General features: G+C 34.3%; 1 protein-coding gene across 1 annotated transcript in view; it reads right to left on the reverse strand.

The window, feature by feature from the left end:
- Window positions 1-15,000, reverse strand: part of LOC144448298 (soluble guanylate cyclase 88E-like) — a 49,090-nt gene that overhangs the window by 22,286 nt on the left and 11,804 nt on the right. The window contains exon 2 of the mRNA XM_078138486.1: window positions 3,489-3,586. Within this exon, the coding sequence (XP_077994612.1) occupies window positions 3,489-3,586 (98 nt within the window). The remainder of the gene's footprint in view (window positions 1-3,488; window positions 3,587-15,000) is intronic.

Here is a 15,000-nt window from a genome sequence, read left to right on the forward strand (position 1 = left end):
TATATATATATATATATATATATATATATTGTGTGTGTGTTTGTTTGCGTGTGTCAGTGTATGTCTGTGTGTCTTTGTAAATGCATGTATATGCGAGATGTAAAACTATGAGCACTGTATTTCTCACGGTTACCATGACTGTCGTTCTTGACTTGATATGCAGATTAGTATTGAGAATTATACATGGGTATACAGGTTTACCTTAACATGGCCTTTGATTCCCATTAACTAATTGCTCATCAATATAAAACGTTCCACTCTGCAGGGAACCAGTATTGATAATATATTTGTCTATATCCTTTGATATGCCACGAGTACAATGAATAATTTATGATAACAAATACGGACAATTAGTAACTTCAGAATAATTATCCGTTTATTCCTTAGTGTCATGATCACTCTTTTTCTATACAGATCTAAAATATTGACCATATGTGACTCGTGAGTTTTTCCACATTACTTACTAAGTTAGCTCAATAACATTTATTAATTAAATGACAATTACTAACCCACTAGCATTTACATAACACAAATTTTCACCACACCAGTATCAGCATTGGGATGACCCTATTTTTCATTATGTTTCTCATTACTTTTTCATGGCAACTATGGGTCCTTCGGGCGATTTAAAAAAGGGGAAAAATTAAAAAATCATCTTCTTCATGTTTCTCTCTATCTTCTTTTTATTGGATTCCTGGTAACAAGCCCTTTCCCAGCTTCTCTACACAATTGGCATGCATGTTCTCAGCCCCTACTTGAATAACTTCTGTCATGAAAGAAATGATCTGTTCCTGAACAAGTGTCGTCGTCATTATGACTGTAGCTGACGTCGACAGTTCAGACACTTGCTTATTCTTGCCAGGAAGGGCACTGTTCCGCAAAATATTAAGGGCGGGCGAAAATAAAAATATATTTTTTTATTTTGATGTCGGAGCTGTAAATGTAGATCGGTCGGGTAATGAGAAGCAGAAAAACAACAGGGTCACCCTTATCATTATTGTCAATATTGATAAATGACAAACTACCATAGATATCCTACACTTTTAGCTCTTAGAAGGGTGAAGGGTTACTCCCAGAAACGTCAGCTATTTTAGACTTGCTGGACCATGAATATTTTATCTGAATAGCTTTACTGTGCATGTGCTTTACGCGACTAATATTATCATGTTATCATAATCTAGATGAACATTACTACCAGAAAGCTCTCAGATGTCCACCAGGGATTTTTGAATGGGCTACAGAGAATAGTAGTTTACAATATTAGAAAAGTAATGTCAAGTACCTCGTCTTTGGAATCAATCAGCTTAATTTAAGGGCCTGGCTCATGGAATACAATGCATTCATATTATATCAATAAACAAGATGTCCATACAAATGAAAATCACTACCGTAGATAATCGTACACCTCACATTCCTTCACCTGGTAATTGTGACGTATCCGTATACATACGTCACAGAGTCAAAAGGTGACATGTTTAATTACCAGTGTTTACAGTATGCGAATACTTAATGTATCGAAGTCAACGACCCAAATCCACAAAGGTTTCTAAACTTTCAAAATTAGATTTAGGATTGTAATTCCAGAAACGTTGTCACCTTTAACAATCGTTGAGAACTTTATGGTTGCTGACCTGATTGCTACGTAAGGGGAATGATTTTAAATCTTTAAAGAATTCTTTCCGCGCGCAACTGTTGGGAAAGGAAGCGTAAGTATGCAGTGAATTACCAAAGGGTTAAATAGACTGGAAAATTCAATAGATAAGTACATGCTTTTGGGACATTCAGCATGCTATGTGAAATCAGCCAAACGTACTATTGCAACAGCATAATTGATTATACACTACCGACCTACAATATCACTAAAAGGACAATATAACTACATTTGTAGGACTGTTTGTTTAAAAGTTCTAACAATCATCATTATAGTGCAACGTTGAACAACAAAAATATGGAAAATATTTATACCCCGGTCGTTCTACGTCATGGAACGCACGTCTCATGTCATGCGCACGACAACACATGTCTTTATCATTGGTTCTGCTGTGTTCGAAAAATGAGTCAAAATTGTGATTACTTCCCCCGATTTTTCGTCGATATTACTGGCGCTGGTGTAATTATATTATTTCCCGATATTATTCTTTATTCAGCCGGAAAATACTCGTGACCTAGGGGTTTTGTCACTACTCGACTAGCGACTGGCAGTCACAAAGCCCCTTAGGTCACTCGTATTTTGCTTGGTTGAATGAAGAAAAATATTGGGGAGTAATATATAATGATGATGTCATATAATACAACAGGGCATTGGTTCTTATTACTTTACACCCCTCTATATTTAACAGGACGGTTGTGATATTATACCCGTTAGCAAACATTGTTAACAAACGTCCCTCAATATACTGAGAACAAGCAATGATATAAATGCGCACTCTCGTCTTCTGTTCCTTAAGTTTGCAAATTAAAACGACATTTGGAACCATATCAAGTCTTGTTATAATGTTTAGGCCAAAGCTTTGAAGATTATCCACGCAAAGTATACTCAGAGGTAGGTTACTATTAATAGAATATCTTTAGAGCTGTTAAACCGTGCTTTAAATATGATTATACCCTGATTAAGCCTGTCTGTAATTTGAAGAATCTTAGAAGCATTTAAACTTTGACCTTTGGGTTGTGTTTAAGAAACCGTTATCCAATACACTGTGTTAAATTTAGTATAAGGTGCAATATTGTACAATCACACTGACATATTGTATCAATGGCTACCAAATATGTATAATTAAATAGTACATCAATTATTAATTAATATACCATTTGGCATATCAATAATTAAATATTGATCACTGATTAAATAAAAGATTAATATTGAATAATATATATCTGAAGTAAGTATTGTATCAGTGATATAATATTTAATATGCACCAACGATTACTTCTATCACTGCCCGTTTATATTTAGCCTTTGCACTGCAGTATACTGTTGGAAAGATTGTTGCATACCTGTATGAAAATGAGCGCATGATTGGTCCCTATACATGACATTGCTTGAGCACCCATTATATATATTTTTTGAACAAAAATCTTACCAACAATGTTACATTTCATTGTCTGGCTTTACAAAATTCTTAATAACATTGTAACATTTTATCACCCGATCCAACGAAAATCTTGCCAACAGCGTTACATTTTATTGTCTTGTTTTTAAAAGAATCTGACCAATATTGCTACATTTTATCGTTTGACTTGATAATTTTTTAAACTAAAATTGCTACGTTTTATCGTCTCGCTCAGCAAATATTTTTGTTGGTAAGATTTTTGTCGACCAAGCCAATAAAATGTTGCAGAGTTAGTAAGATTCGATCCAGACGACATTTTGTTTCAGGTTTCAAGAATTCAAGTGAGATGACGTCATATGAAGAAAGCTTCACGCGAAATATGTAAATAAATGATGTAATTCTTGTGAATATTCAAAGAGAAATATGCAAATGACTTACATCATCCCAGGTAAAATTCATGAGAGGTCTGATCAAGGTGAAGGCATCGCTGAGTTTAACATCAACAAGGTTGGGTAATACTGCTGAGATTTTGGGTCCTGTAGGAAGAGACAAGAAACACATACTTAAATACCATTCCCGATAGTTGTCCTCTAACCAACCTACATCTATTAAAACAATAATAAATTAAGAAACTAACGAATCAGTCATTCACATTTCGTAGTATAAATACGAAACCGTGGTATGAGAATAAATGAATGAGTATATGACCATAAAGTGACATAATGGCACTGATCTATACACACGTGCGAGCGTCCGCACATACACAGTGACACATCCACACCCACTCACCCATATACACACCATACACACGCCGCAAACACGCAGTGTGTGTGTCTATATATATATATATATATATATATATATATATATATATATATATATATATATAAATATATATATATATATATATTATTTTATGTATGTGTGTGTGCGAGTGTATATATATCTCAAACTTTCACTTTGTCATATTCACACCCACATCGACACCCACTCACTCATATACACAACGTACACACGCAAACACGCAGTGTATATATGTATATATATATATATATATATATATATATATATATATATATATATATATATATATATATATATATATCAAACTTTCACTTTGTCATATTCATGTGGCTGAAGCTATTACTTATTGACAATGCTGTATAACAGTAAAAAGATAAACTAAATTAGTGAGACAATTATATACATGTATATGACTACAAACGAGATCCATTTACTAAAGTCAACAATAATTAAATACGTCCATGTCAATAATGTAAATTCCCCGTTTCATGATAATGATAATCAATGTGTATTCGTAAAAGCTGAATTCGATCGTTATTTAGTCAGCAAAGTAATTGCCTGTATATCCTTTCATCGAACTTATAGCATCAACATTGAGGACCTCAATAATAGATGTCAGCGAGATTCCTGTACAAGAACGTACGAGTACGTAGTGATATAATGATGATAGGTGGATGATGTAAGAATTCCAAATTATTTCCATGTCAGGGGTCTTTGTTTTAGTTTTTGCAATGTCTGGATTACAGCAATATCGTCATCAAACAGGAAACCATATGCCTACGAGTAGCATGGTGGTTGATATCGGGTAAGCCATTAACACTTGAAATGACATGGATGATTTACCCTAGCGATTAGCACTATCATCATCAAATCTTGTAGGTGTCATTTATAATTAATACACTGTCTCCTGTGTACAGCTAAGCTACCATAGAGACATAGATTTCTTGATAGGTTTCTGACATAAATCACAGAGAGGAATAAGAGAATGTTCGTATTTTTACTACCTACCCGACACAGTGTGTGTGTGTGTGCGTGCGTGCGTGTGTGCGTGCGTGCGTGCGTGTGTGCGTGCGTGCGTGTGTGTGTGTGTGTGTGTGTATCTGATAGACAAATACACTTAGACATATAGTGTGATAGAAGGAGAACGGGCAGACAGGCGGGACGAAGGACAGACAGAGAGACTAACGGAATGATATATGTATGTATGTATATATATATATATGTATATATATAGATAGATAGATAGATAGATAGATAGATAGATAGATAGATAGATAGATAGATAAAGAGATATATAGATAATTGACTTGATACATACTGATTATCGAACCGAGGATGTGACAGCTTTTAATACACTTAACAAGTATAATAAAATCTGTTAATTTCTTAATTTGAAAGTTATTACGTTTAGATTACCTCACCTGGGAAATCATGAAACATATCATGCACGTTATCGTCATATTGAAATGCTACGTAAATACCGAAGTGGCCTTGTTTAACACCTCCAGAGGAATTTCAAAACTGTTTTCATTGCATTTCGTTGTGTTGATATGGGATCACAAGGGTTGCTACGTGTAAAATTCCTTGCTCTCTGTTGTCAACAATATAGCAACTACACCGGTCTACAGGTCAACGTCTTGTATTGGTAGACAGCGTGTGTATGTCTAAAGTCGGTAGTCAACAACGTTAAAATCACAATTACGTGTGTATTGTACTGATCAAGAGGTTGAGGTCTTGTGTTCGTAGATAACGTGTATTCTGTAAATCTACGTTTGACATAAAGCAGCTGCCATTAAACTTTAGTACAATACGTGCTGAAGCAATGTTTAGAGGTTAGCTTATACAATGTTTTGAAGCATTTCAATTCATCAACTGATGTCACAGAGGAAAGGCACCATTGATCATTGATGCAATCTCCTTAAAACCACTACTTCCATGTAGGCATTACATAAAACAGTATTTATAGCCTTTGCCGTTTTGGTAATATATTGTCTATCTGCCCTTCGACTGATAGTGATGAATCATCGGTGGGACTTTGTCTCAATATATCACTTAAACCACTAACTGTATATTGACAGTATGTATATATGGCATTATTAATTTTATAGCTGGCAAGGAGCTGTTCTCACAGGTCTCACAGATTGCTTCGGTTACATTCACTTTTGGGTATTAACGGATTGATTTAGGTGTGCGACTTTTCCAGTCAAATCTGAAATACTGTATTTTTTCCCCAATATACATGAAAGTTGCCAAAATAATGAGTGATGTGAAAAATTTAAATGGCGAAAACAGCCATTACGTTGTGTTTGTAATTTATCGTATAGAGTTGTAGACTGTAATACGTCGTGTTGTTCAGCCCTATCAGGATTCTAAACCACGACCCGAGTGCTGGCTGATAGCAAGGCACGAATGTCCTATCTTACCAGACTAAGTAAAGTTTGTGTACAGTGGAAAGTATAACACATACGGCCAAACACACACCTAAACATAAAATACATCACATACATTACTTAAACTTGTGTGCATGACCAGATCAACCTTACCAAGTTGTATTATCGTGTACATTGTCTGCATCAACTTTTCCAGTGGCTGGTGTGCTTCACATTACTGAGATTACAACCATCGGTGCAATGTTTAAATCGAAGTGTGCAGATTTTGACTTGCCACATAGTACTCCTCTCACTATCAGACATCATAATTTTAATATGCGTGGATATTCTAGGTGAATTTGATTACTTGTAATGTAAATAAACATTTGACATTAATCATGCTGTGAAATTCTAAGCATTTTTCTTTCAGTTGAGTTGAGGAAAGTGAAACTGACCAATTCAAATACTCATGATAAAGAACGAATGACAATTCTCCTATCAATGATTTTAGAGGTCATTGTACGAACGATACGCAACATAAGACTGTCTTTACCATTCCAAAAACGCATCTTGAATCAAGAAAAAGCCATTTGGGAAATTGTGGCGGTAAACATTACAAGCAGACGATAATTGTACCAGATGAAAGAGTGATGCATTCTACCGATAATTTAGGCTGACAGCTAGAGTCTCGGACCATTGAAAACACTGAATGAACAGGTAATTCAGAATTACTGAACGCACAGACGTACAGACTCAGACATAAAGACACATGCACAAATACATACATACATACATACATACATACATACATACATACATACATACATACACGCACGCACACACACACATATACATACATACATACATACATACATATACATACATACATACATACATACATACATACATGCATACATACATACATACTTGACGGTCATTTCTAAAGAAACAAATAAGGTAACCCTGGAAATTGAAAATAACTGACGATTAACGTCATGCTAAGGTCCACTTATAAAGAAGAACTTTGGAGGTTCAATTGCCAAAATCAGAATGAAATAAAACCTCGCATATCGTCTTTTTACTCTTGAATATGACATTTCCCCCACGACAGCAAACACTATTCGTCATCTGTACTGTATTTTAATCAACAAGGGAATCAGTAAATTAACTTAGATGCAATCTCGAATGAATTTGCCTCCAGCCTAGGTTGGATTGTATATTGGATCAACGAACGTAATATGAAAAAAAAAACATTTGATATTACCAATAAAAACCTACAAACATTATACAATCACCACTAATTCATATACTGGTTGTATGTTCAGAAATACTACTGTGTGACATGTGAAACTAAGTTTGAGTAAGTTAAGGGGACACAAGTTGAGTTTATACATTTAGAGGCGTGATTATTTATTATTCGCAGTAATGTATTTACTGATTTAAGCATCACTTGCAGTTGACTGAACCCAAAGCTGGTATTAAGATATATAACTTCTAGACGAACCAAGGACGAATGCAATTCATAATACCTAAAAAATGTAGTGGAAATTCCTACTACGCAATCAGCTGTACTAACAATGCCAGTAGACAATTGTAATGTCATATCGTACAATGTTTCTACCGACATTTGCATTATACTAGAGCAGTTTTAACAGAGGCTTGGTGTAAGTAATTTCACTCGAGTAAAAAGCTTACAAACTCTCGACACTTTTAACTTACACCCTTATATTCTCTGCACGAGTTTCTAGACCATCGTTTCATATGTCTCACAAATAGACCTTGGGCATATCATGTTTACTGAGAAAAAAAATACGATAATAATTCTAACAGTATTTTTTTCAATCAGAATAATTCTCTCTCGAACGTCGTTGTCACAGAAACGGCCTCTAACCATCTTTGTTGCATAATAAGTTAGGGTCTATTCCTAATTATTAATTGTATTAGACAAGTTGCCATAGCAACGTCCCTGAAGGACGCACATACTTTCCGAGCCAATGCTTGACACAATTACTAGGTTAATTTCATTGTTACCAAGGAATCAACCAGTGAGATAAGCACTGTTACAAACTGAAGATGTGGTGAATGAAATACCATATACACTTGTATTCTCAGAACATTCCTTTGGACAATGTTTTATATCTAATTGTTATTTTTTACAAAAACAACAATAACGACAACAATTGAAAGCCTCAAGTCGGTTAATTAATTTGATTAATAGATTGATTAATTAATTAAGTTGTTCGTTCATTCGTTCTTTTTTTCATTCATTCATTCATTCATTCATTCATTCATTCAATCATTCATTCATGCATGCATACATGCATTTATTTATTTATTTATTTATTTATTTATGAAATTCTTCATTTTTTCCTTCCTTCCTTCCCTTCCTTCCTTCCTTCTTTCAATCGTCTTCACTCAAACCAATTCAATAGACCAATCATATACTCATTTACTCACTACACCATTCCATTGGTCTATTATTTTTTCAAAAACTTTAGACCAATCACTTATCCGTGTCCCCACAAACTAAATCGATTAATTCTTAATTAAACGGCTTCGTTGGCGAATGTACTACTCACAAACTAATTTATTAGAGCAATCATTTGTTCATTTCACCCACAAACCCATTCCATTGACAATCATCTACTCATAAACTAATTTAGACCAAACATTTATTTATATCCCCATTAACTCATATTACAGTGACTAATCCTCAACTCACAATCATTAAGCTTACTCGTGTACTCACAAACCCATTCCATTGACCAATCACCTACTCACAAACTAATAGACCAATCGTCTATTAATTTCCCCACTAACCAATCCATAGACCAATCATATACTCACAAACTAATAGACCAATCGTCTATTAATTTCCCCACTAACCAATCCATAGACCAATCATATACTCACAAACTAATAGACCAATCGTCTATTAATTTCCCCATTAACCAATCCATAGACCAATCATATACTCACAAACTAATAGACCAGTCGTCTATTAATTTCCCCACTAACCAATCCATAGACCAATCATATACTCACAGACTAATTCGATAGACCAATCACCGACTCACAAACCCAATCGTTTACATTTGTTGTGTTCTACATGGTGTAATATCTCGAAATTATGAACTTGGGGAAAAAAGTAAGTCTCTTCATGGCGTTCAAAAGACAATACTGAAAACATACATTGTCCACGGCCACCATCAAACTAAATGAAATCATCCAACCTTTATCCCTAGATCACTATGAAGATTTCAAGTTGTGTGATGCGTGCAGATAGTCTAGTCCGTGATAAGTGAAGGGTTATATAAGTCTAGCCATATACATTAGAGGATATTACATGCAGAATAGACGTCACATCCTAGGGGTATCATATATCATGCAATCATGTCTTCACGATGCCAAGAGTGACCATATCAATCAACTAACAATCAACTTTCTATCAATAGTAATGTCGAGACATACATTAACAAGTACTCGGTCAAAGCGACAACTATCTAGTGGATACATATACACATTCAAAATGCAGTCACTATTATGCATGAGGAGACAGAGACTAAGCGAAGCCGAATTGAATGGAAAGCACTAATTTGTTGAGTTCGGTTTAGTTTTAGTGGCTGATCTGCTTGTCTCCATTCACTGCTAGCAACCATTTGGTTTTAAGGATAGTTTGTATTCGTTCGGTAGATTTCGGTTTGAGATGTCAGACTTTTACGTGGCGCACAAGTATATTACTATGAATAGAAACCATTATGATGATTGATTGGAACTATTATTCATGGAATCATGATTTAAATGATATCCCTATGGTGGTACTACTATCTTGACAATCAACTCCTCAGATATACATACCTCGATGAATTGAAATGAAGATAGGCCAAACCAAAAATAGTGTTGCCGATAACCTGACCAACCCTAGTGTAAACCCCCATTCTGTTGCATGCAAACATGTAAAATGGTTACAATTTACATCCATTTCCGTGTACACCTCCACGCCTTTGCGTCATCTGTGTTAATTTTTGAAAAAAAAAGAAATCCCTTACCAGAGAGAAATCATGCCTTTTTAGACTATAACAGTACAGTCTGCACAACTTGTTTGTCTGCTTATAATTGTCTTCATTTACTGCTTTTACACCTCATCAAACTCTCACGTAAGTGTTGTGACGAACCAGTACCATATTAAAATCATTAAAAAAAATTATAGTGTTGGGCCATTATCTCATCTCCCTTGTATTCAGCAAGTGTTTCCTGCAAGGTTCGCCAGTTTTTCAATTCGCACCTGTTTTAAATATCTAAGACTTAAAATATAGGTAGCAAACGTTAACAAACTTTAACACCTCATAAACATGTATATCTGTATGATTGTGAAGGAAATAGCTTGAACATTCAGCAAGACTGGTATATATTTGTATACCTGTATCTAGTTAGTCTGTATGTTTTGTCTTACTGCGGTGGATTTATATTTCTATATTGTCAAATTTATTTTTGCACAGTTGTAAAACAATAACAATATTCCGTTGGTGGTTGGAAAACACATTCATCATTATGATTTTGGTGGTGTAAAACAATTACAACTCTATATTTGCACATTTTAGAGAGTTATAAAAAAACCCAATAATATTCCCTGGGGTGGTGGCGAAAAACACATATTTACAATTGTTATTTTGGTGCTTTCAAACAATTACCAAATTTAAGAAAAATACACATTTCCCATTATTATTATGGTCGTTTATAATCCTTCTATGGTGAAAGCCAGTTGATTTCAAACAAAACGTCAGATAGATCAACAAAAATCCCACAAACATTAGTACATGTGATCGTCTGGCATGAAAAAAATTATTACAAACATTAGTGTACTTTCATTGCCTAAGCTACCATTAGCTTAGTAGATCGTTTCCAATATGCAAATCAGTGATATACATTGTAACAACCTATACCTTTTTCAGACACACAAATGGATTAAACAGTAACAAATGTGATTCAATACTGTTGTGCCAGACGATACGACATAGCAATATTACTAAGATATTTATCCAGTGATACAATAAAGTGTAGCAAGGTTAGCAAGAGTTTGCTTAATGCGACCACGATTTGCATCAACTTTTATTAGACCTTCATTGCGTTAGCTGGTCACAAAACCAATCTACTATACCTTTGAATTGTAACAAAATCACACTATTTTAATCAGGTTAGTTGAAAGCTAATTCTCCACGTATCTACTGGCGTGAAAAGTTTATGATGTCAGCTTAGAACTGGAATATTGCAAGGGTAACTTTTTATGGTTTAATACGACAGGCTAGAACGCAAAATTATTACATAATAGCCTGGCGCCATTAATTTACATCATTCACCCAGGATAAATGGAGATGTCTCTCTCCCTTACTTAGATTTATTACGCTCCTAAGTAGCAGGGATACAGTGTGTAATATAGTCATCCATTATATTAGAAAATCCTGTTTATGTGGCTGTATGGACGTGACTAATGTAGTGAGACCAATAGTTATTTTGTTATTCTCTCTGTGCCCTTAAATCCAGTCAATACCTTTTAAAACAAGACCATAATATTTATTAATTCAATTCCTATTCGACCACTCTTTGACGAACGATTCTTTGTATAGAACTGACTTGTTAGCAGTAACCATGGGTTACCACATGTAAAGGTGAATGCCCACCAATGTGCACTTAAAAATTCAACAATATGTAACAATTCGTAGTGAGTGGTGGCATGTAAAATTTAAATGGTTTATTACGGCCTGGCGAGATTAAAATGGTGTATATTGCGAGCAGAGCAATTGGTTTGTTTCCTGCATTCAGTGTAACTTAATATAGATACTCTGAGTATCGTAGGAAATTAGCCATTTGTCCCTTAATTTAACCTAATTCTCTTCAAAGCATCACAATATGCACTTACGGAACATTATTCAAAACATAGTGAAAGTATGTTACAACCACTGCATCACCTCGGCAGTATTGTCACTGAATATAGCCAAAGCTCCTGTCGCTAACTCTAACCCCAACCCTAACCCTAACCCTAACCCCGTCCCTATGTATTGCCTCAAATTTCCTTAGCCTCCCTGCAGGCACAAGTAAACTACAAATTGTAGTAAAGTCATCGAGTCGTAAAACAAGATTACATGATACATGGTCCCTGAATATTCCCGTGTGTTGTGCAATGTTTGTGCTATGAATTTGCGTGTGTAAATTTAGTCGAACAACATATATGACGTCCTTCGCCTGTACAATGATATAAAACTATAACCAATAAACCACGGATATCCACAGGAAATATTACTAAGGCGACATATCTAATAGGGTCATAAAGTGCAGAAATTTTCAAACAGAAAACCTTAACTTGATATAGGATATACAGATGCTTGGCTGGTTAGCCATGTGCTGAAGAGAAATACCAGTAAAATGTTAAGAACTAATGAGCTATCTTCCTATGCATTACTGGAAGACCTAAACAAGTATTTGAACATATCAAATTGAAATACAATTGTTGTGATTGTATTTTTTGAGTGTTTGGAAGGCTTGTTCGGTAAAGGCTTAGCTTTAGCTTAGCGAACATTTATACAATGGGACGTGACTAAAATATATTACATATATTCCAATTCATATATATTCATTCCAATTTCAAAATACTATACAGTAGCTCTGTTTGATACAGGTATGCATGAGCTAATAAAAAGTGGTCACACATGCTGCTACAGCAAGCTTGAATGAATACAGTTTTTTGCAACATTTTGTTTAAATGAGATGAACTAACATGCTTTACCATGCAGGGATCAAATGCTTTGGAGCCCACGTGTCTACGTCTTTTGCCAGTATGTCCGTTTAATTTGCATATTTATTTATTTATTCCTTTATTTAGACAGAATGTAGCAATGAATTGCCATTTTCTCTATCAAAGTGCACGTGTATTTTCTTATTAATTTCTGCATGGTTGTATGAAACAGAGAAGATGAACTGTATTTTGAAATGCATTGTACATCATCCTGTAAGAAGCGGATCATCCTTTGTGTTATCAGTATTGTAAATTCAATTATAAAAAAAAGGTAATTCTGAGAAATTCTTAAAAATGCAATTATATCGAAGACAAATAACCACGACTGTCACAGTTGATGTTATTTCTTAATTTAAGACCTATTAATAGTATTCATGAAATTGATAACAGTAATCACTGTAACACAAAACTCAATTTGTACAAGAAAAAAATACTATGTAACGTTTCTTTTGACGATTTTGAGTTGCAAGCAAGCTATTAATGCGCCGTCAGTAACGGTATTAGACGAAGACACGGGGAGTATTAAAATAACAGTTATATTTACGTATTATGTGACAAAAGATTATCAATTCACAGATGCAATCAATCACACATGTAACTTTTACTTACAGATCTATTGAATTACGCAAATCATCAATCAAGTTTGTTAGTTGTAGAAAGAGAAAAGAAAAACAAGAGTCAATGTCGTTGCTAATAACAACCCGGAAACGTGTCCTTTCTGTTCTACGTTTGGGAACTTTTGTAATTTGAGCCTATCCATAGTCGTGTACGCTGTTAAACATTTACATTCAAAATTCATGAATTTCAAAAATTGGCAAAAATATACGGTTTTATTATAATTGACAGGAACATTTACCTATTTCTCACTTAGTAAAAAAATATGTTATGATAAAAACAAACAAACACACACACACACACAGACACATACAGACACACAGACACAGACACAGACAGACACAGACACACAAACAAACAAACAAACTAACTAACTAACAAAGAAATACGCACAGGCACACGAACGCATGCATGCATGCATGCACACAAATCAAATTAAACAACAAACAAAAATACAAACAAACAATACAATTATGGTAAATAAAAGATCTAAAACACCAGCAGAGATTATGGTAGCACCACCTGAACCCGCAAATATTATTATCAGGATTACTACCAGTTTACAATGACTTGCTTTTTTGTCAAATAGCTAGTAATTTGTTATTCCATTGTTAATTCTGTGATAAGTTATGGGGTTTTAAAGACTTTTAGTCTACGTTAAAACCTTTATCTATAAGCTATGCTTGATTTAAAGTAAGGGGTCATAGTTCAGAATATTATTCACGCTTATACAGACATGAAAAATTGCAACCATCTTGGTCAGGATATGGGTCATGGTATGTGTCACCAGGCCAAAGTATGTAGAAATCCTGAAGTAATATAGCATATGTAACGTATGTACATCATATTGAAGTTTTAGTCATAAAAATGATACATTTGTTGAATATAGTTTGTTTAACATGGTGTGTTGGATTTGGTACTTATATATCTGTTTTAATTCATTCATTTGTTTACATCAAATCTCAGACTAGCTTTTCATTGTTTATTTGAATAAAGAACAAGTCCAGAACTCGCAATGAAACAATCTTAAATCATGGCCTACAGGCTGCTAGAGAGTATTTGGTGACCACTGGACTTTATACAATATATCTTCTTCTTGTTTGAATGAGACAGAAAGTAGACATGTTTAGAATAAATAAATAATTAACGTAATCTTTGCTGTGATGCCATTCCTGATCATGCATTGATGCTATTTACCATCCTTGCTTAATGTGATGCGGAAAACATTCCATGTATTACTTGGAAATCATATTGCCATGTTTTATTATTGTCAAATTATATGGCATATATGGCATTAATAACATCATATTTTTTTTCTAGGATCAATAACGAATAGTATAAATTAGAAACCGTTTTGGACCTGTGAAGATGA

This window comes from Glandiceps talaboti, chromosome 17, assembly GCF_964340395.1.
Source record: "Glandiceps talaboti chromosome 17, keGlaTala1.1, whole genome shotgun sequence".
Classification (NCBI taxonomy): Eukaryota; Metazoa; Hemichordata; class Enteropneusta; family Spengelidae; genus Glandiceps; species Glandiceps talaboti.